Genomic DNA, 22170 nt, shown 5'->3' on the forward strand with positions numbered 1-22170 from the left:
GGCCTTGTGCATTTTATTTGCAGCTGCTAGATCAAGTTGGGAAATGTGGACCAATTTTTTCCCCCCTTACCCAGGGAGAAAGTCATTTCTCAGTCTTCATTCTTTCAAACAGATTGTTAAACATTGTTTTAGTTAAGCCCAAAAGATGAGTCTGCTTGTCTATACAGAAAGTTAAGCGTTACTAGGAAGTAACTAGAGCCTGTGTTTTGCCACTGAGCAGATTCAGAAGTCATCTCTCACTGTTTCTGCAAAATGCTTGAGGGAGCTTTACTCTTGAGGCCATCGAAAGCAGATGCCATTTTTAATAGATCACAGTATGGATTAAGAAATGCTCTTCCAAAGTCAACACAAATGTTTAAAAAGGAAGATTTGTTGTTATGGAGAGAAAGCCATCTAATTGTTTCTCTCCCACTCTGCCCATAAAGAATCCCACATAAGGATAGCTTTAATCTAAATTAAATTCTGTGCAATATTTCAATCAAAAGCTGACCATTGAAGCTTTTGGGCACAAAAGACTTTCACTTGGCATTCTTGTGGAACTTCTAAACAAATAACCATTTTTTGAAGATGGCTATTCTGCCCCAGGAAGGAAGGGTAAGAAGTAGGGTCCTTTGGGTACAAGAGATTCCAAAAGAGATTAGGTTACCCTTATAGTTGTGCCTGGAAAAAAATGCTGTTCAAAAATGTGATCATGAAACTTACTGGCAGTACAGAATGTTATGGGGTTAATTCAATATGCTCTTAAAATTCTATTAGAATTTTATAATGCCAATAAAGCTATAAGTGTAAATGGAGGACATAATTGATACACATTTGTAATATGGTTCTACCAGCTACCCAATGTGATAGACCGTAAGACATTGGTCCCATGTCTTCCTCTTGTATTATCTATGTCACTATCTGGTAGAAGAAGACCTTTTTCTGTCCATTTTTTTGATTTTTAACAACAGATTATCCTTATTTGATCATGCCACAGTCCCCAAAGAAATTGTAAGTAGGTGGGGAATTTAGCTTGTGAGCTATCTGATTCTAAAGTTTGTTGCTTCCATATAATTGAGTTATAGTTATAATTATGACCAGCAATTTAGCAAGGGTTACATTTCCACACACCTGCTCCTTACAACACCTCTAAATGGCATTTAAGATGGGGTGGGGTTTTTTAGGGGGATTAGAAAAGACTAGCTGGTTTTGGCATGATGGATAGAATAAGTATATGAACAAATAGAGATAATTAACAAACACCCATAATATGTTACATTGTGAAATGAGGAATGCAGAAACAGTAAATACTTTTGAATTCTACTAGCGACTGCTTCATGCTAAGATGCAACTAGGCAAGTTGTTTAGAATTTGAAGGGGGTAAATTAGCTTCAAGAATTAAGCTAGAGTTTTAAAGCCCTACTCAGGAATATATCTTTCTGGTAAACTCTTGACAACTGAATGTGTTCTCTAGACCTTGTGGTATGATAGTCCTTGACTCTTATAAGAGTCTGGGGCCCTATGGCTTTGTTTAAATAGCCCAAAACCCATGTACTGGTGCTTAAAAATGGTGACTTTATTCTTTTCACTGATAAAATGAGAAATGGTTCTTCAGTTATTCTTAAAATATCTTGTCAGAAGTATGATTTTTGGGGAGTGGTTCAGGCTAGTGGAAGCTATGTCTTCACATCCATTGGGCTTCAAAACAATGCATTTTACAAATGCAGGGATCAATTGGAATGTTATGGTCAGAAATTAAATTTTATACAGTGTTTATCTTATTCATTATTTGGGATTCACATTTTGGATCTCCAAAACTGTATTTTTAGCATTTTATTGAGCCTCTACAACTGTGCCAAAGGGGTGTTAACATATTGAAGAAACTACATTCTTGCATGGTTGAGCTGTCCAATCTGCTGGAAGATCTCATTCAGTGACTGCTGTCTGTCAATGGAAGGTTTGGGAAGCCCAGTTTGTGATTTGATAGCCAAAGTACTGATTAAATTCTAATATAAAGTCATCAGATATCAAAAGGAAAGGTGGATGGCATCATAGTTTGCAATGGTATAAGGTACTTCACAGTCTAATTTTCTGTTGAACTTGCTACCTCTGTGACATAAGCAGTGCACATACTATAGAGTCTCCAGAACATCATCCTTTCATGAGTAATCCATATAATCTCTTGGCTAATTCTGATACTGCCATCTAAATACAACTTTTGCCATGGCATGAGTTCAAAAACTAATCTGGCACTACCCCAGAGCATCACCAATGTTCAGAAGAAAACTGACAGGGAACCAGCCTGGGCACAAAAAACTTGCTAAATATAAAATTTGGTTCTAAATTTCAAGTCTATCTGGCAATGAGATTATGATTTTATGTAAGAATTTTCTGGAGTTTTCCTAGATCCAAGTACAATGTCCTTTTCCATTGTATTGTTTGGTAGATGTGCATTCAGCTCTCTTGCAAATGAATGGTCCCAATTCCTCATTTTGCTGAGTGTTTAGCTTGTGAAATGTAGCTATATCTGTCTTTCATAAAGCCCATAATTAAGATGGGAATGTGGCTTGGCTCATGAGCTAGCCATTATGTGGTTACCTTCGTTACTCAGAAGAGGGACTCGGGCATGTGGGAGCAGGAGAATGGGACAGAATCATTTCTTAATTGTGCAAGACATGGAAAAGATAGAACAGTGGTCCCTCCTGTTGAAAAGGATTTCTTACCTGAAAAATAGAAAAATATGAGATGCCAACGGGCTATTGGACTTGTGAGGATTGCTACAAGTCTTTTTCTGATGTACGAATTCCAGCTCAGCTCTACATGTGCAGAAAAAACATGCAGTACTTGGCTCCTGGGGATTCACTAAGCCTGTTCTGAAAATATAACAGCCCCATTCTAAAACTCTTGCTTAGAATGTTGCCCTGATTCAGAACTGTAGTCAATGAAAAGCAGTATTTTATGTTTCTAATCTACTGCTAGGTGTCTCCTTTCTATGTTTTTAACGTGACCTGGAGTTTGATCTACTTGCATATGGCAGGTTTTCATATGAAATAAATTGAGATCTGAGCAGCCAAAAATTTTTGCTTAGAAGCAGCTAAGCATTATTTAACAGCAGCTGCACATTAGTATGTCAAATGTCCTCAAAAATCCCACTACTATACAGGGAACTACGTTTGAGATTAATATTTTGGGGCATATTTCTGTAAACAATTATACAGCTGCCTTCTCACAACAGTGAGTGTCTGATGCACAGATATTTAAAAATAACAAAGCACACTACTATAAATTAGTAATAATACATGACATAGCATAACCCCGTGTCTTAATTTTGCATATACAATCTATACAAGACACCAAATTAATCCAGCAAAGCAGCTAATTCAGCTTCCAAACTCAAGTGCCTGAGGGAACATTAATGCCTTATGAAAGGCTGAAAAGGTTGGGGCCATTCTGACCTCTGAATAGATGCTATTCCATGTATGTAGTGTAGCTACAATAGTTTAAAAAGCTAATTTAAAAATGAATCAAGTAATGTTCAGATCAGCAGAAGTCTGGTGCCATTTTATTCTGCTTTCAAGTACTGCAGCTTAATGGTAGTTCTGCATCGAGAATACTTTTGGAGGAGGATGAGACCTACAAATCAAATCTAGCAAAAAAGAACCTTTAATCATTGCTATATGCTATTGATGTTTCCCTTTATGGATTGTTATGATACCAATTGAATAGATGGAAGTGACGAAGGCTTAATGCCTTGTTGAAAGTAAAACGGACTAATGCATAAGCATTCAAAAAAAATTAAAAATCATATTAACTGTTAGTGCCAATCCAATATTCATAGGTAGTGAAGAGGCTGAAAAGCTAATCGACTTCATGGATTTAAAAAAAAAATGAAACATGATTTTTCCCATGTTAAGTCTTGAAAATCATTTGATGAGATCTGGTGTTTCATCTTTGGTGTAAACATTGGGAGTGAAGTTACTTTCCCTGTACAAACAAGAAGAACAAGTAAACTCATATTAGAAATGGACTTAGCACTTAAAAAGGCAAGTACTGGCAACTGCAAAAATAGATCTAAGTAGGTTGTGCATAAGGCTTGTTCGGAGATAATATTTGCATTTGACAGGTAGATATCAATGAGATCTTAATGTTTTGCAATCTGGGCAGGCAAGAAAAGACCATTCTTGAATATCGGATGCAACTGATGTTGATGAAAATGTATTAATTGGACAATGGACAATTGGACAGTGATATGGCAGAGGGGACCTGCAGCAAGTGACAAAGTGCACTTGCTGGAAAAAGGCTGAAAAACTGGTTAGAAACCAGTTTCCGTTCTTACTGACAAAAAACCTCCAGACTGAACTAATAATAATAGATTGCTCTCGTCATCAGAGTAAAGAGAGAAACAGGATTACTGTGGCTGCTTTCTTCCTTGTGTGTCCCCTTTCATTCACTACGCCTCTACAGAGAGAAACATTTAAAATGTTGAATGTTAAAAAGGTGGCCTTGTTTTTCAAATGCTTTTTCAGTCAGTCAAAACTGCTGTGTTTCAGTGAGGAAAGAAGCCTGTCCCTCCAGACGAAAGCTTTTCTCCCTCCCTATATAGTTCTGCCCACTACTGCATGCCCCGTTATTTCTCTTGCCAGATGCGATGGCAGAATTAGCTTTGAAAAAATACACTGGTCTACCTTGAAGATGCAAATGAGGTTTTGGAAGAATTCTCTACACTGTTTAGTCCTGAGTTAACAGCAATTTTTTCTTCAGAAGACTAAAAAAACAAACCGGTATGTGCAGTCTGGAAAACATGATGATGAAGATAATAATAAGTTTGAATTTATTAGCCGCTCCCTTTCCAAGTAGGACTCGGGGCGGCGTACAATGGGGCATATAAAACACAGAAAATATATAAAAACACATAGGCGTACATACAGAACATACATACAGATACACAAACACGGACTCGAACTCGGAGGAGGTAAACAATTTACATCATATAGACAGTTAAAAAACCCGCATTAAGATACCCCAATTATAAAAACCCCGTATAGAATTAAAATTTAACGTTTAAAATACAATTTAAAACCAGTTAGGAGGAATAAGAATAATTACGATTGAGCCAGGCCAGATAATTGAAAGAGGTGGGTCTTCAGCTGTACACGGAAGGAGCGGAGATCGGAGATCGGAGAGCGGAGATGACAAAATCAACACACTGCACTTGTTTAATGAATTTAACTCCTGTTTTGAATTTGACTTTATACAGTTGCTGCTTTCCCACTTTCTGGCTCTTATTCTTTTAATAATTATTTCCATAAGTCGGGGAGCCCTTTGGTAGGAACTCTCTTATCTTTCAATGTACATTCCTTAGAAAAATTAGATGCATTGTAATTGCTACATACTATTGCTAGCTTTATTGAATTATTAGCATTACAACACATATGGAATTATATTTTATCCTGCCTTTTCTGTATGTAACTCAAGGCAGCAAAACACACTTGATTCTAAGTAAATGTGTCCAAAATAGCAATAAATGTTTCCGATCATTTAAAACATGAAGAGAGAAAAAAATCCTCAGCCAACAAAGGAACAAGCATTACATTTTCTGAGTCTTTCAGGATAGAGTTCAAAAACAGTTTATCCATGCATTTTTTAAATTAATATCTATTTAAATATGTATTTTCTCCTTCATCTTTACGAAATGTATCAACTATTTAAAATGTGTTTTTTCCCTTCAAGTGAATTTGTATTATTCATGGCAACTAGAGAAGGAAGGGCATGTTTTGTCATTCTGTCCTGTGGTTCTAATCTACGTATATCCATGGTGATTTTGGAGAACTTGGAAAAACAGGACATATGCTACAGAACTCATCAATCAGTAGATAAACTCGGCTTCATTGCTGTAGGAAGCTCAGAAAGGGGCAGGTTCCAAGCAGTGCTTCCCCCCCTTTTCATAATATCGTTAAGGGGAGAAAAAACAACAGGACAACATCCTTCAGAGTACTGCATCCCTAGGGATGCCCCAGTCTGGCTGACAGGCAGTGGGGCAGATTGTTTTGGGGAGGGGAGGAAGGGCTTCCCCTTGCTGAAGGCTGACTTAGGTACAGGCAGGGCTGCCACTGCTTCAGATCTCCGCCATCAGCAGCAGGGTGACTAGATAATAATTGAAGTCATATAAGCCAACCGCACTGAATGGGAACCGCTCACTGCAGCCAAGGCTGAGCAGGTCTACTAACATCCCGACTCCTGCTTAACTCACCAAGCCCCAGGAGTGCATCCCGCTTGGCAGGGAGAGTGAAAACAGGCCCGAGGCTCTGGTACCTCAGGATGTGACTCCGATTAACAGAGTTGGAAGGAACCTTGTAGGTCATCTAGTCCAACCCCCTGCCCAAGCTGGAGACCCTACACCAGTGATGGCGAACCTATGGCACGCGTGCCACAGGTGGCATGCGGAGCCATTTGTCATGGCACGCGAGGCACTTCCCTGTCAGCTGGCCAGCGCACATGCACGCGCTGGCCAGCTGCGTTCACCGCTTTTTAAAGCCATTTTTCACCCTCCCCAGGCACCAGAGGCTTTATAGGACCCTGGGGAGGGCGAAAAGAGCCTTCCCCACCCACCGGGGCCATTCGGAGGCTTCATGAGCTTCCCCGAAGCCTCCGGAGCACAAAAAACCCAGCCCTACAGGCAAACCGGAGGTTCGCGAACGGACTTCTGGTTTGCTCAGAGGGTCGTTTTGACTGCTCCGGAGGCTTCAGGGAAGCCTCCTGAAGGTCCCTGAAGCTTCCGGAGAGCTTCCAGTGGGGGGGGGGAGGCTGTTTTCACCCTCCCCAGCTCCTATAAAGCTTCTGGAGCCTGGGGAGGACGAAAAAAAGTATGCAAAAAATGAGGGGTCATGCCTGTAGTGTGCGCATGCGCACTGGGGGTCGCGCATTGTATTATGGGTGCTGCACGCCCGCACACAACCCCCCTTCCCTCCCCCCACTTATGGCACGTGAGCCAAAAAAGGTTCCCCATCGCTGCCCTACACCATTTCTGACAAATGGCAGTCCAATCTCTTCTTGAAAGCTTCCAGTGATGAAGCTCCCACAACTTCCGAAGGCAACATCTGTTCCACTGGTTGATTGTTCTCACTGTCAGAAAATTTCTCCTTATTTCTAGATTGAATCTCTCCTTGATCAGTTTCCAACCATTATTCCTTGTCTGGCCTTAAGAGTGCTTTGGGAAATAGCTTGACCCCTTCTCCTCTGTGGCAGCCCCTCAAATATTGGAACAGTGCTATCATATCTCCCCTGGTCTGTCTCTTCACTAGACGAGCCATGCCCAGTTCCTGCAACGGTTCATCGTTTGTTTTAGCCTCCAGTGCCCTAATTAACTTTGATTGCTCTTCTCTGCACTCTTTCCAGAGTCTCTACATCTTTTTTTTTATAGTGTGGTGACCATGTAAAAACACTACGTTGTCCTAAGTGAAAACACTATCCTATGTTATTTAGTATTGAATAATATTAACACATCCCAACTCCCTGCTTACTAGATATTCCCGGAGGTCCGCTCGGCATTCGGAAACTGTACCTCTTTAGTTCGATCAAACGCTCCGCCCGAGTCTTTCCGAACATTTCCGATAGCTAACGGATGTGTCCGAGAACCGGATACGGAAAAAGACGAGCGCATCCGGAAGAAGACGAGCGAAGTTCGGCCATCCGAATCGGGAGAGAAGCCGTCATGGCGGACAGGATTGCGCAGCTCCGGGCGGATGGGATCCAGAAGCGGTTGGTGCAGGAAGGCCGGGGACCGACGCCTGATTACCAAGACGGTACCAAGGTGAAAAAGATCGTGCGCGATTCTCTCGGGAGATAACGGAACCGAAAATGCGCATGCGCCATCAGAAAGGAAAGGTTTGGGTTGAAGTGCGCACGCGCGGTGGGCTGTAGACCTGGGCGAGTGGAGACGGGAGGTCGCGTGAGCGAAATAGAACGCTGCTCATTTGTCTCCATTCATCCCTTTGCTCCTGCTCTAGTTTATGCCTACGTCAATAGGTTGCTCTCGTTCCCGCTTTGTACACTGATAAATCTGATCAGCTATCAGTGTCATTAAGCGAGAATAGCTAGTGCTTAGCAAAATTAGCAGCCACCCAGTTTTGTCACAGGGCCAAGAAAATGATAGATGTAGCCACCAAGAATGAACCTCAGTTCAAAGGCACCTTTACTTTGGGGGAGTCTGTTGTTATTAATCTCAAAATGCACATTAGCTTCCGTTTAGTTTCTTCTTCGCATGCACATCTAAGTAACTGAAATCCAGGCTGACTGTCTCCAAACTCTAATCCAAAGATTGCAATCCGTTTGGGGGGAAGTGGGCGTGGAGCTGTCCCCTTACATACCGATTTGAACTCTTTCTACCATATAGTGGTTTATGTTTGCCCTAATGTTGGGATTTTCAGAGGGTAGGAATCAATGGCATTGGCTGTTGCAGTGTTTCTCAAACTTGGCGACTTTAAGTCCTGTGGACTTCAACTCCCAGAATTCCCCAGCCAACTGGGCTGTTGGGATGGTGACTCCCACTGCATTTTTCCCCACTACATTCAAGATAAGAGTTTTTCAACTCGAGAGGTGCAAGTAGGCAGCTCAGTCAGCCAACTGGGCTTCTTTCCATTTGACACACATGCTTGTGTGCCACTTGCGCTCAGCCACTTCAATCCAGTTCATCATAGCGCTGCATCAGTCCTTTTTAAAATCACTGTTAGTTGCTTTTCAGGAAATGCTGTCTTATGGTTCCAAAGTTGGAACAGATGTGGGTATGCATGCCATACTTGTTGCCACTTCCTTAAAGAAGCTACCTCTTTTCCAAGGTTAGTACAGTAGCCAAGTGATCAAAGAAAACTGCACATTTGAGTTAAACAGGTTATAACGGTGCTCCAGAGTGGGCATGGATACACTGCCTCAATAACCTTCCAGTGTGTATATACCATATTTTTCGGAGTATAAGCCACACCTTTTTCCCTCAAAAAAGAGGCTGAAAATCTGGGTGCGTCTCATACACTGAAACCCTGCCCCCTTCACTAAAATGGCCATGCATAGCTTGTAGGAGGCTTTCAGAGAGCTCCTGGGGGCTGGGGAGGACAGAAATGGCCAAAAAATGGGCAGTCTTTTGCTCAATTTTGCTCCCCCAGCTCCCAGGAACACTCTATAAGCTTCCTAATGCTCTTTTTAACAAAAAACGGGCCCGTTTTTGTGAAAAATGGGCTGGGTTTTGCTCGTTTTTGCCCCCCCACCCCCCAGGAGCACTCTACAAGCCTCCTAAGAGCTATTTATGCCCCCCTTTTTTAAAAAAAAACCAGGCCCATCTCAAAAAACGGACCGTTTTTAAGAGGTTTGCAGAGTGCAAAAACTTTTTTTAAAAAAATTTGCCTCTTCAAAACCTTGGTGCGTCTTATACTCCGATGTGTCTTATACTCCGAAAAATACGGTGTATATATATATATATCCTTGAAGACTATCAGGAGAAATCAGGAGAAATGAAAGATTCTTTAAAAAGGTATTGGCTGAAAGATATTGCAAACTTATGCGTGCTCTGAAATATTTTTTCAGCTTTGGAGCTAAAGCATTGCGCAATCCCACTTTCACTAAACGATCTGTGTCTTTCTGATGTGGACAAGGTTATATTGAGACGACATCCCTGAACTCCGTACTGCAAATGAGTTAAAATATCTGACGTGCTGGTAGTCCTTGACTTAATGACTTTAATTGAGCCTGGAATTATGGTTGCAAATCAAGGCATGTGATTAGATTTGAATATTTTTTTTTTGATAGTTGTTAAGTGACTGCCATGGTTATTAAACAAGCGCTGTGGTCATTTCGTGAATCCATTTTCCCCAATGGGCATTTTTTGCTAGAAACAAAAAAATAAATGCCAGAAACCAGGAAAAAAAAGTTGCAATCTGTTGGTAAAGGTAAGCCAAATGTCAAGTACTCAAAATGCGATTACATGACCACCATAATTTAGAAAATGGTTTGTAAATAGCTGGGCAGGTCCATCATAACTTCAAATGGTTGTTATGTGAATGATCATAAGTCAAGGACTACCTGCAGTCTCTTCTGGTAGATTGGTGAGCTGACCTACTAACTTGCCCTGCTTCTGGTTCTCTTCAGGTTACTTTCCACTACTGCACCATGCTTTGCAGTTCCGATCAGAAAGTACTAGATGACAGTCATTCCCGGGATAAGCCTATGGAGCTGATCTTCGGCAAGAAATTCAAGCTGCCTGTCTGGGAAACCATCTTGCACAGCATGCGGGAGGGCGAGGTGGCTGAATTCTTGTGTGACACAAAGGTATTTCCCATGCCTGTTTGGGGGGGAGGATTCATACACTCCTACAATGTAAGGTTGGAGTTAAAAACAACAACAACCCTGCAAGATCATTTCAATCAGAGGTGGGTTGCTGCCGGTTTGGCCTGGATCGGCCGAACCGATAATAGCGGCAGCGGGAGGCTCTGCCCACCTGCCCCCCGGACGCTTCTTCACATGCGCAGAAGTGTCGCATGCGTGGGACCGCGCCCAAACCAGTAATAACAACATTGACAACGCACCACTGATTTCAATATACAATCACAGCAGTGAGATTACTGTATTCAGAGATAGAAAGATTTGACACTACCTAATAGGGAGGCATGGATGGTGAAGTTAACGGATTTTGCTGAACTGGTTAGTTGGCTTTGATGAGAGAAAAGACATATCTACTTTTATTACTGACGAAAAGCTTGTTATGGACTTTGCCTAAAAATGGACTTGCAATGTGATGATGATGATGATTAAGAGTAGATTATAGAAAGAAAAGTCACATGATGTAACTTCAGAGAAAGGTCAAAATATATTTGTACTTATAACAGCTGTGAAGAATATGGAAAGCCATTCCTTTGTATCTTCCCCTCTCCCCCCGCCTTTTTTTCTGGCTCCCCCCCCCCCCCCCGTTCTTATTTCTTGATCTTTTCTTATTATTCATTAGGTTGCATTGGCTTTTACCTTCCTGTTTAACTTTTAATTTAAAAGAATATACTTACGATACGAGGTTGAGAGAGTCTTGGAGAGCATTTAGCCTAACCCCCTGCCTAGTGCCTCGAATCCATGCTTCAGCATCCCAGACAAACGGTCATCTCAACACTCCAGAAAAAGAAATTCCTTTGTGCCCCTGACAACCTCTGCCGCTATTAAACTGTGCTGTTAGAAACATTTTCTTGATGCTCAACTTAAATCTTCCTTATAATTTAAATATAGTCTTTCTTATTCTGGAACAACTTTGCCCTATTTTCTGCAGGAGGATCCTTTAGGCATTTGGAGACAGATATCAGATTTCCCCACTATTTCCCCTGAGCTAAACATGTCCATCACCACAAAAGGTTCCTCATAATTTTCTTCTGGTAGGCCATTTTTCGTCTTGGCTTGCTTTCTTATGGACACCCTTGTTTGCCAGGGACCTTTCTAAAACCCACTGCCCAAGAATTGATTCACTGTATTAGGTTTGGTCTGATTAAGACAGAATTAAGAGTAGCAATGACTTTTGTGTTATACCTAGAGCAGTGATGGCGAACCTTTTTGGCATCGCGTGCCAAAAGCGGTGGGAGGACAGGGGGGTCGTTGGCGTGCGTGCCACACCCATAATCCTATGTGTGCAGACCCCCATGCGCATGTGCATGCGACTACCACCCCCGCAGTTACCCATGTATCAGCCAGCCATCAAGCGCTGGCCGCGACAGCAAGAAACTGAGCTTGGAGAACTAATTGGAGGAGGCATGCGCTCTCCCTCCCTCCCTCCCTCCCTCCCTCTCCAGGCATGCTGCAATTTGAGAAGGGGGAAAAGGGGGCTTTCTTTCCCCTCAAGTCCATGGAGGGAGCAGCGCTGGGCTGAGGTGTCCCACCAGCTGTTGTGATTCTGAAGGAAATCTCCCTCTGCGGACTTGAGAAAGGGGGAGGGAGTGTGTGTGCTCACTCTCGCCTCCCAGATGGCTTTTCTGGCAGAGTTCCCAATGGGGGAGATGAGGTTCCCTCCTCCTCCTGGGGCTCATTATGAAGGAGAAGCCCTGGCAGCCACGATGGGTGAGGAGGAATATGTGCCGGGCTATTGCTGCTTCCCTTCCCCCCCCCCCCCCCCCCAGCTCTCCTGTCTCTTTAAATTGCGCCTCTTTGCCTAAAGGCCCAGAGCAGGACAAAGCAATTGGGAAAGGATTTGTGTGTGTGTGTGTGAGAGAGAGAGACAGAGACCGGGAAGGGGGGGGGGGGAGAATAAGATAAGAAGAATGGAGGCATTTTGGCTCGCTCTCGCCTCCCGGACTCTGTGTCCCTCCATCCAGCTGGGCTTCATGGGTGCACTGATGCTGGGCTCATCAGCCTCCAGACAGACATCAGATTCCCACCCTCCAGCACCAGTTCAAGGAGGGAAAGGCAGGGCATCCCAACACAGGAACTTCTGCTATCTGAGAGGTGAGAGCGAGCCGAGAAGCCTCTGTTCTTCCTCCTTACCTTATTTTCGCCCCCCCTGAAACACACACACACCTTTCCCAATTGCTTTCTACTGAGGATGAGGTCATTTCAGGGAGAGACAAAGAGGCGTGAATTAAAGAGACATGCGAGCCGGGGTGGGAGAGACCGTTTCATGCAGCTTTTTAGCCCCGCAAATGATGGCGAGAAACGGCACCCTCGCAGGTCAGCTGCTCTTGGCCCGGCAGAGCAAGCCACCCCACCAAGAAAAGCAGTTGCCTCTGTTGCCTCCAAAGGCGGCGGGGTGCAGCTGCTGTGGATGGAAGGTGCTGGGCATTAGGGCCGCTGTGGTTTGCAACGGCGCTGAGAAAGCTGCAAGTCTAAAGGTGCCCTTGCTCCTGCGTGCAAGCCAGGATCTCCTCGCCCCCTCGGCTGCCGCTTTACCCTTCCTGTGGCTCCTGCCCAGCTCTCTCTCTTCTATCTCCCCTTTGCCTCCCCACACTTGCTTACCTGTCCCAGAGAGCTTGGGCTACGCCTCCCTCCGACCCCACCGGGGTCGCTCTTGAGCAAACTCCCTCGACCCCGCGGCTGTTGCAAAGCACAACCCAATATGCAAACTGGAAGTCCGTTCCCGAACTTCCGGTTTCTGTGTTGGGTTGTTTTTTGCTCTCCGGAGGTGGGTGAAAAATGGCCAAAAATGAAGACCAAAGTCAGTTGGCTAGTGCGTATGCGCACTGGAGCTGACAGGGCAACGCCTCGCGTGCCCTAAGAAATGGCTCCGCGTGCCATAGGTTCGCCATCATGGACCTAGAGTGTACATCTTTGTCCCTGTCAGAGTAAAATGATGTAAAGTGTATATATGCAACTTTGCCACTTACCAATTAAACTTGTACAAAAGAAAGCAACAAGTTCTTCAGCCTGACTGGTGTGCGTGGAATTACAGTTTTGCAGGGTGGAACATTAGTGAGCGTCAGAAGTAGGAAAAGGGCCCTACCCAAATTCTTCTATTGTGGCTCAAATATAAAGACCTTGATCTAGTATTGATTCTGGAATGAGTAAAAGGATATTTGGCTTCCTTCTTTTATAATGTGCCCCCGTCATTCATTTTTCCTCATTGGGAAAACGTATTTATTCCCTCTTGCCTGTGCCATTTTTCTCCCCCTCTCTTGCTTCTCCAGCATGTGGTCTTATATCCGATGGTGTCCAAGAGCCTGAGGAACATTGCAGCTGGGAAAGATCCTCTGGAGGGACAACGACATTGCTGTGGCATTGCCCAGATGCACGAGCATCACTCGCTGGGTTATTCAGACCTTGACGAGCTCCAGCAGAACCCACAGCCCCTCATCTTTGCCTTTGAAATGCTCAAGGTGAGGGGGAAGGAAAGGTGAGGTCCTCTGGGCTAGGCAGACTCAAGAAGGGCAATTGGGCTTCACATGTTTGGAGTCTCTTACTTACTTGAGTATATGGCTCCCCAAAGCAAGGAGAAGAGAGATGCCTTCAGATAGAAGTTGGGAATGGGTTTTTCCCCCCGCTGCACAGATGCATGAGATAACTCCACCATCATTTTAACGGGTCTTATTTTCAAGGGAAAGGCAGCATGCTTTTTGCTATCCCAACGAGGGAAAGAAACTGTTTGAAGTAATGCCAGTCCTTCTTTTCCCTCTTACCCTGCCTCCACTTTTTCAGCTTTGAGACACCTTTTAAATTATCTTATTCATTTGGTAGATATGTTACTGTGAAAGTCCGAAATCTGGTGAATGTCGACATTCACCAGTGAATGTCGACATTCACATAGTCGCTTGGTGTATGTCCTTATCCTCTCGACACCCTTACCCTAATACCCTTAACCTAATACCTCGGCTCCTCGCTTCCTTTTAAGCGTCTTCTGTTCGCGGAGTTTTTTTAAAAAAAAACCTGCGATCCTGCGCGGTTAGAACGCCGCGAATTGAAAAGCAAAAGTAAAGCGTTACGCTGACTCGTTATATATGTCACCGTGAAAGACCGAAATTGGTATGTGTCGACATTCACCGGTGAATGTCGACATTCACCAACATTCACCGGTGAATGTCGACATTCACCAATTTCGGTCTTTCACGGTGACAGATACATACACATCTCGCCTTTCCTCCAGGAGCTCAAGGCAGCATGCACAGCACCGCCACGTCCCGTTTTTCCTTCCAATAGCTTCCTTGTGAGATAGATTGGGAAGGCCAAAGGTTACCCAGGGAGCTTCTGTGGCTGAAACAAGCCTTAAATCCAGGTCTCCCCAGTGCCTTTCCCAATCCATGGCATTAGTTCTCTTCCAACACCTTAGAGCCAGGATGGCAAACCTATGGCACGCGTGCCAGAGTTGGCACACAGCACCCTCTCTGATGGCGCATGAGCCGTCGGCCCAGTTCAGCTCTGCCGCACATGCGTGCATGCCTCCCACCAGCCAGATGGTCTTCGGTTCCCTGCCCCGTATCTGCGGGGGGCGGGGCGCATGCGCCGGAGGGCTTGGAGGTGTACAGGGGGGATACGCATGCATGCCTGTGCAGGGCGCATGTGCAGGGGATGCCTACGCATTGCATTTCGGGGGGGGCGCACACGCATTCGGGGTGTGTGTGTGCTTATGTGCTTTGGGCATCTGCTCCGAAAAAGGTTAGCCATCGCTCCCTTAAAGCCTGGGGTGACCAAAGAAGGCTGGTTCTTAAGGGCCCTGCTTTCTCTAGCACCGTGATGTAACCATGCTTGTTGCCTTGTGCCACACCAGGTGGAAAGGCCTGGCACGTACCGGCAGGATCCATGGGCTATGTCAGATGAGGAGAAGATGAAGGCTGTGCCCCTGATCCACCAGGAGGGCAATGAGCTCTACAAGGACGGCAAAGTGCAAGAGGCAGCTGCCAAGTACTACGACGCAATCGCTTGCCTTAAGAACCTGCAAATGAAGGTGACTGAGGGTGTGGCTCCCTGGGGGGGTTGGAGGTAGGGTTAGGGGTTTCACTTGCATAACATTCAGGGCAGCAAATGCCAAATCAGGGAAGGATTTCCACCCGAACTCATTTCATTGCCCAGGTACAAATGTAGTCAGGTCATTTTCATAAAGCTTGGCCTGGCCAGAACAATCTTTGCCCTTGATTGAACAGTCTGTGAATGAGATTTCCTCTGTTTGGTCTATGCTGGCTGGGGAATTCTGGGAGTTGAAGTCCACAAGTCTTAAAGTTCCCAAGTTTGGACATCCCTGGTCTATGGGTTCCTAGTCAACATTGGTTTTATTGTGCCTAAAACAGGGGGTAGGACTAGTGCTATGCCTTCAGGTGTATCGTTTGGGTTTCACCAAGTTCTCTTTCCTACCTAAGTTTATAAAGATTATTCAATTTTTTAAAAAACGCAAAAGAAACTGGTATTCTGCAAAGTTAAATTTCATACTGTTGTCAGGCAACAAGACCTTTGGACCCAAGCAAAGACTTCTTGGGATTGTAGCTAATTAGTTAATTCCTGGATATCTAAATAGATTTGCTACCAGAATAATTTTCTCCTGGCTGCCTTGTGAATGCATGTACTTACCACATACAGTTGTCTCCAAATCCCAGGTGTGCCCTCATCTGAAAAAAAAAATGTCCCTACATGCTGTCCCACTTTGTGCATGCTCAACCCAGTGAGGAGGATCCCTGCTATTGGAACCATTTTTGCTCAGCTACTCTGGGGCACTCTTGGCCCAGTTCTAATTGGAGAGAAGGATTGTATCCTCCAAGTAATCCTATCAAAGCAAGAGCGTTCTTCCTCACTCATGCAGTACCACGACAGGATTCGACAAGCAGCCAGAATGCCTTCTGTAACATAGAACATTTGTCAAGAAGGCACAATTTCCCTCTTCATCAGAACACGCGCATGAAAGGGCTCCTGAGTCAGCATTAACATGATGCTAGCAGACTGGTGTGCAACATGAAATCTGCAGTGTGTTTTTTCCACCTTCCCGGCCTACATTTTCCATGTAGAAATTGGCATTTGAAATTTTCTTCCATCATTCCATCGCAGGATGTGATGGGGGTCCTTGTTAAAAAAAAAAAAGACAGGCTGTTTTGTGTGGGAAAGATTCAAGTTCTCCCTCCTATTTCCCCTCTTTTACATTTTCCTAAGGGCTTGGCCACAGGGTCTATGGCAACTCACCACCGCCAATTCACACGGGACAACTTGTCATGGCCAACTCTCTTCGGGACAACTCGCCATACGACAAGATTTACACTAATATCAAAGGAATAGCAGAGTAGACTCATGATGCAGAAGGAGGGGCAACATGGCATGTGAATGGGGAAAAAAATTAAAATATTTTAAAAATTATTTTAAATAATTAAATTGAATTGCTGAGTTGTTCCATGGGGAGTTGGCCATGGTGAATTGGACATGGCGAGTTGGCTACGGCTTGTTAGCTGCCGCAAGTTGTCCCTTCTGCTGGCTGCATGTGGATTTGACCTTGCTGCCACCACAAGAAATTCTGTCCCAGGCCAACTCAAGGGTTCTGGCCTGTGGGCAGACGTTGCTACACCTGACCCATGCTTTGTTCCCTTTCTCTTGTTCCATGCCATAGGAGCAGCCAGGATCTCCTGACTGGATCCAGCTGGATCAACAGATCACTCCTTTATTGTTGAATTACTGTCAGTGTAAGCTGCTGACTGAGGAGTACTATGAAGTGTTGGATCACTGCTCCTCTATTCTCAACAAGTATGAAGGTAAGGAGGCTTGTGAGCTACGAAAGAGCCACGGTGGGTTTGAAAGGTAGAGAGGTCTAAAGTGTGGCTGTCTAATGGGGAGGGGAAACATCAAGGCTGAAATTAAAGCAGGCCTTCAGGGATCGTCAGAGGCCATGGATCCTGCCTAGCTTACTGAAATGGCCACTTCCCCCACAGATAACGTCAAAGCCTACTTCAAGAGAGCCAAGGCTCATGCAGCCGTCTGGAACGCAACTGAGGCTCAGGCCGATTTTGCCAAGGTTTTGCAGCTGGATCCATCGCTGACCCCAGTGGTAACCCGGGAACTTCGCAACTTGGAGACCCGCCTGCGTGCGAAAGAGGACGAGGATAAGATCCGTTTCAAAGGCATCTTCTCCCAGTAGTCCTTGGACTGGCTGCTGATGCTCTTGCTCAGGACAGCTCTGGCTTTATATCTGAGCCTGTCCGGGGAGAGGTTGTATAAATGTGGTGTGTGGCTCCTTGTCAGGCTTATCCCCACCCTCCACACTAACCTTGGAGGGAGCCAGCTTTCCTTGCCAACAGAGTTTGTACCCTCATGCCAATAGCACTATTTGCTACTGCCAGGGTTAGATATGGCAAGAAAGGCATTTCAGATTCTCCAAGCCAAAGCCAAAGCAGGGTGGAAAGCATGCCCAGAAATGTATCTGCCACTCAGGTGGGAGCCTATCGTTCTCCTGTAATTGATTTTATTCTCCTGTCTCGCCACACATGGTGCCTTTTGGTCATCTGAGCACAAGGAAGGAAAGTTACTTTCTTGGGCTGGTGTCTTAAGAAAGGGCTGGCAGAAGCTCTGGCTGAAGGGTTGGCTTTGAATCGAGGCTTCTTTTCCATTCTCCAAATCTCCTTTCAGCTGCTAGAGCAAAGGCTGGGCATAGGAGCATCCGATCTCTAGAAACAGCAACGGCTTCCATGTCTGTGGATGTGGGCAAGAGAAAAGGGGAGGCCAGGAACGACAAGTCTGAGAGGTGATGGGCTCTTTGAGTATCATCCCTGCTCCCTCTCTTGAGAGTCATGCAAAGCTCGGACACAATCTCAGTTAGGTGCCCTTTCCCCAATCTTTGCTGCTACTTGACTATATAGGATTATACCCCGTAGTCCCCCAGCCACAACTTTCCTGTCTAAAAGAAGCATAGTGAGCGTCTCTGCTGCAACTTAAGAAGGGAAAAGCAAAGCGTATCTTGAAAGGCAGGAGCTCGTGTCTGCTGTACGGAGGTGGCTGTGCTGGCAAACTCCTCAGTCCAGCCTTGGGGAAAGAATCCCATGCTGGTGGAATCTGAGTTGAAGAGATGTGTATTGCTGTTTCCCAGGCTCGGATTGGTGGAGCTGCTGTAATTTGCCTGCCAAGGGACTTTTGAATTCCCACCCAACTCTATTTAGGTTTGATATATGAGAGAGAGAGAGAGACCTGGTGGGCGTGGCTTCCTAATTAAAATAGGATGAAATATTTCCTTCTCTCTTGTAGAAGCTATAGGAGTAAAGGTGATGCTAGCTGGCCTATCTCATCTACGTATTGGAGTAGTGTGCTGTAGTCCACCCTCAATAGCTTTCGACTGTTTTAGAAGTCTCTGCCATAAAATCATCATTTCTTGAATGCCAACTTTCCTCCATTCGTGGCAGTTTCTGGCAAAGCAGTCCCCGGACTCAGGTTCTGCGGTCACTCCTGGTTCAAAATGTGCCCATTCGAAGTTTTGTTCTTGAGTGGAGCGAGAAGGGGGAGATGGGCATGCAGTCCTGAGCTGTTTCCCCGCGCCCCCTTTTTACAGAAACCAGCCTCAGCTTGGGCCGTGGAGTGGTGGTTGTCAGTGCCTCCCTCCAGAAGGAAAATTCTGCAGCTGAGTTTCCCCAGGGTGTGTGCTGTGTGTTGGAGGAATTGTACGGGGATTACCTTGCTGGATTTGGACAAGAAAATCCTCACGATTACAAACTGAAGCCTCGCTATTGACTGTCTTGCTTATGATGGTGCAGAATAGTGGCTGAGAGCGAACGCCCCACCTAGGAGCTAGGCTTCCCAGTCCATTCCCCATTCCCAAGTAATGAAGGATGGTAGTCATTTGCTGTTGCTGCTGTGAGTGGGACTGGGGTATATTTCGACCCCCCTCCCAAATTTTCTTGGCAGCTTTCCAGTCTAGGATCAAGGACCTGCTTAGTGTGTTTGTATCCATGTGTCTCTGTGTGCGTCTTAGCAATTGATTGCAGCCAGGAGACAGGGGGGAAAATGTTCCTTAATAAGACCAGAAACAAGGGACACGTCTGGTGAATGCAGCTTTCTATAATTGGGAACTCTAGCTGAATTTGGGCTGCCTTTGGGAAGCACAAGGACCTAAATGAAGAAGCTGAGCTAGGTAGAGTAGGAGAATATTTCTTTTTTTTCCCTTTCCTGTGGTGGAGGAGACTGAGAATTGTTTCCTATTGGAGACAGGACAGGGATGTTTCCTTCCATCCTGCCTCCTCAAAATTTCTATTTTGAGAAATAGCCAAAGTTGCCTGTGAAACCTCTCCAGATTCAGCTATAGACCTGTAGCTGACAGTCCACCAATTTTACTGCTGAGATTGTTCTTCACCTTCTTTTAATGGCCATGAATTAGATCTAGTCTGTATTTCTCTCACTAAATTGCAGGGGATTTCATGATTTAGTTTTTATTTCAAGGGACAACCCCCCCCCCACCCCCAAGGTCAAATAAATTAATCTCGATCCAATCCACGACTCCTCGGAAGAAAATACGCCTGGTCTCCCTGTGTATTTCCCAAATGTTGGTACAGCTGTGCATTTGTATAGAGCTAGAGCTGCTCTCCAGATGTTAGTTCTTGGCTGCTATTTGCTGTGCCTTCTTTTGTGAGCTCTCATAGAATAAAAATGTGCTTTTGACAGCTTCTAGACCAGAGTTGCCTGGTGATGACTACAATGAAATTCATCGGTGCGTCTTCAGCACCCAAAATGGATGGCCAGTGATGGAAATGAGAACCCATCCCTGAAGTTTTGTTTTGTGCTGACAAGGAGGCAACATGTGACAAGAGTTCACATTAAAAAAAAAAAGTATTTTCCTCTCAGGTATTATCTGTGTGGCTTCTTTAAAGTGTGGCTTTTAACAGGCCAGTATGGCTTCTCCCTCATTTGTGTTGCTTGATAGTGTTGCCATTAGCGAAGGCACCTTCCTCTTCCCCAGGCCTGTCTTTCTGCCTGCACATCCCTGGATAGATAGCTGTCCTTCAGGGAAAATGAGAGGTGACCAAATGAGTATAATATGGGGGCTTACATCTATAGCAGGGGTCTCCAACCTTGGCAACTTTTAAGACTTGGGGACTTCAACTCCTAGCAAAGCTGGCTTATCTATACAATACAATACAATACAATAGTAGAGTTGGAAGGGACCTTGGAGGTCTTCTAGTCCAACCCCCTGCCCAGGCAGGAAACCCTATACCGTTTCAGACAAATGGCTATCCAACATCTTCTTAAAGACTTCCAGTGTTGGGGCATTCACAACTTCTGAAGGCAAGCTGTTCTACTGATTAATTGTTCTATCTGTCAGGAAGTTTCTCCTCAGTTCTAAGTTGCTTCTCTCCTTGATTAGTTTCCACCCATTGCTTCTTGTTCTGTCCTCAGGTGCCTTGGAGAATAGTTTGACACCCTCTTCTTTGTGGCAACCCCTGAGATATTGGAACACTGCTATCATGTCTCCCCTAGTCCTTCTTTCTCTTAAGCTAGACATACCTAGTTCCTGCAACCGTTCTTCATATGTTTTAGTCTCCAGTCCCCTAATCACTGTACTGCACAGCGTCTTTTCTTGTGCCTTGCATGGCTTGTGAACTTGTTCCCTTTGTTTAGCCTGGCCCGTGTCTCCAATATCAGAATTAGAGCAGAGAGAGTGGGAAAGTCCATCCTGAGGTGCACTCCCCTCGTTCTTATTGCAGTCTTCTGTCATTCATTACTGTGATTTAACGGATTACAGTTTAGAGAGTTCTGTACAAAATATGTTAGCTTGAACTTTTGCTCATCTTAGGGCCCCGTTTTATCTATTTTGCTTTGAGCTGCTACTGAGAAGAGCATTCATAATGTTCTAAGAACTTATGAAAAGATATTTTTAAAAAGTTGAGCTAGAAATAGAGTAGTTTAATTGGATGAGGCCAGGTCACAGAAGGCTGATCTGTTCGGGAGTTTAAATAGGGTTAAGCAAGGCTATGGAAATCATCAAAATTATAACATTTTAAGGAAGCATGTGCAAATTCTTCTTCCCAGGAAGTGATTTTTTTTTTTAATTGCAAAAACATCGCCCGGGGAGAGCTTCTTTAACATCCTCAGTCAAAATCTGATCACAAAGCATTTTTTTTCCTTACCAAATTAGAAATAGGTGTAATAAATGTTTTGGAGTTTCTAAAAAGCAATGTTGATTATGATGAGAGCGGGTGGGGAAATCTCAAGAAACAAGGTATTTCATTGCTTCAAACCAAGTCTTTAAAAAGCAAAAAAAAAAAAAAAAACCCCTAAAGGAAAATAATTATGCAATCAATAATTTATTAAACCTCCATTTTGTAAAGCCAGTTACAAATTAAACAAAGAAGTGCAGAAATAAATCTGCAATACAATTAACGTCTGTTGCATTCCCAATTGGGTTTCAGCTGCCTGCAGCAACCCGTGAGCCAGGATATAGCAGTACAGTAGTATTGCAGCTTCAAGGGAGCAGAGGACTATATCATGGGTTCTGAAGTCCAGGCTTCCTCCAAGTGGCGCTCTCCTCCGTGTGTGAAAACTTAATTGGCACACTCCAATATACAACATGCCAGCTGCAGTGAAGTTGGAAATTCTTGCTCCATGAGGAGGACACTCGGTTGAGAGGAAGCCTATCTTTGTCAACGTACTGAACCAAAAAAATAGGGTCACATCTCTTCCACCAGTCTCCCCGGTTCCATGTTCAGAAACGGAAAAGATGCAAGAAATGGCAACTGAATGGGACTCAGCCTGGCATATTAAGGCAATGTCTATACAGGTGAAACTCGAAAAATTAGAATA

General features: G+C 44.6%; 1 protein-coding gene across 2 annotated transcripts; it reads left to right on the forward strand.

Annotated features, from left to right (window-relative positions):
* The first annotated feature begins 7543 nt into the window (after positions 1-7543).
* AIP (AHR interacting HSP90 co-chaperone) lies at positions 7544-20036 on the forward strand. 2 transcript variants are annotated; one of them, XM_081936097.1, is made up of 6 exons: positions 7544-7789; positions 10114-10293; positions 13614-13802; positions 15188-15364; positions 17003-17144; positions 17322-20036. In XM_081936097.1, the coding sequence occupies exons 1-6, from the start codon at positions 7601-7603 to the stop codon at positions 17525-17527; spliced, it is 1083 nt and encodes a 360-aa protein (XP_081792223.1). In that variant the 5' UTR covers positions 7544-7600; the 3' UTR covers positions 17528-20036. The 2 variants fall into 2 exon arrangements, with proteins under 2 accessions (XP_081792223.1, XP_081792224.1); XM_081936098.1 differs by lacking the exon at positions 7544-7789 and adding an exon at positions 8509-8813.
* The last annotated feature ends 2134 nt before the right edge of the window (positions 20037-22170 follow it).

Source organism: Natrix helvetica (assembly GCF_964273705.1).
Source record: "Natrix helvetica genome assembly, chromosome: 1".
Lineage (NCBI taxonomy): Eukaryota > Metazoa > Chordata > Lepidosauria > Squamata > Natricidae > Natrix > Natrix helvetica.

Bases quoted from the DNA above. Each gene is read 5' to 3' on its own strand.
- AIP (XM_081936097.1), top strand. From the start codon at position 7,601: ATGTGTCCGAGAACCGGATACGGAAAAAGACGAGCGCATCCGGAAGAA. The intron at 10,294-13,613 runs GTATTTCCCATG...TTGCTTCTCCAG, and splicing joins AATTCTTGTGTGACACAAAG to CATGTGGTCTTATATCCGAT. The intron at 17,145-17,321 runs GTAAGGAGGCTT...CTTCCCCCACAG, and splicing joins TATTCTCAACAAGTATGAAG to ATAACGTCAAAGCCTACTTC.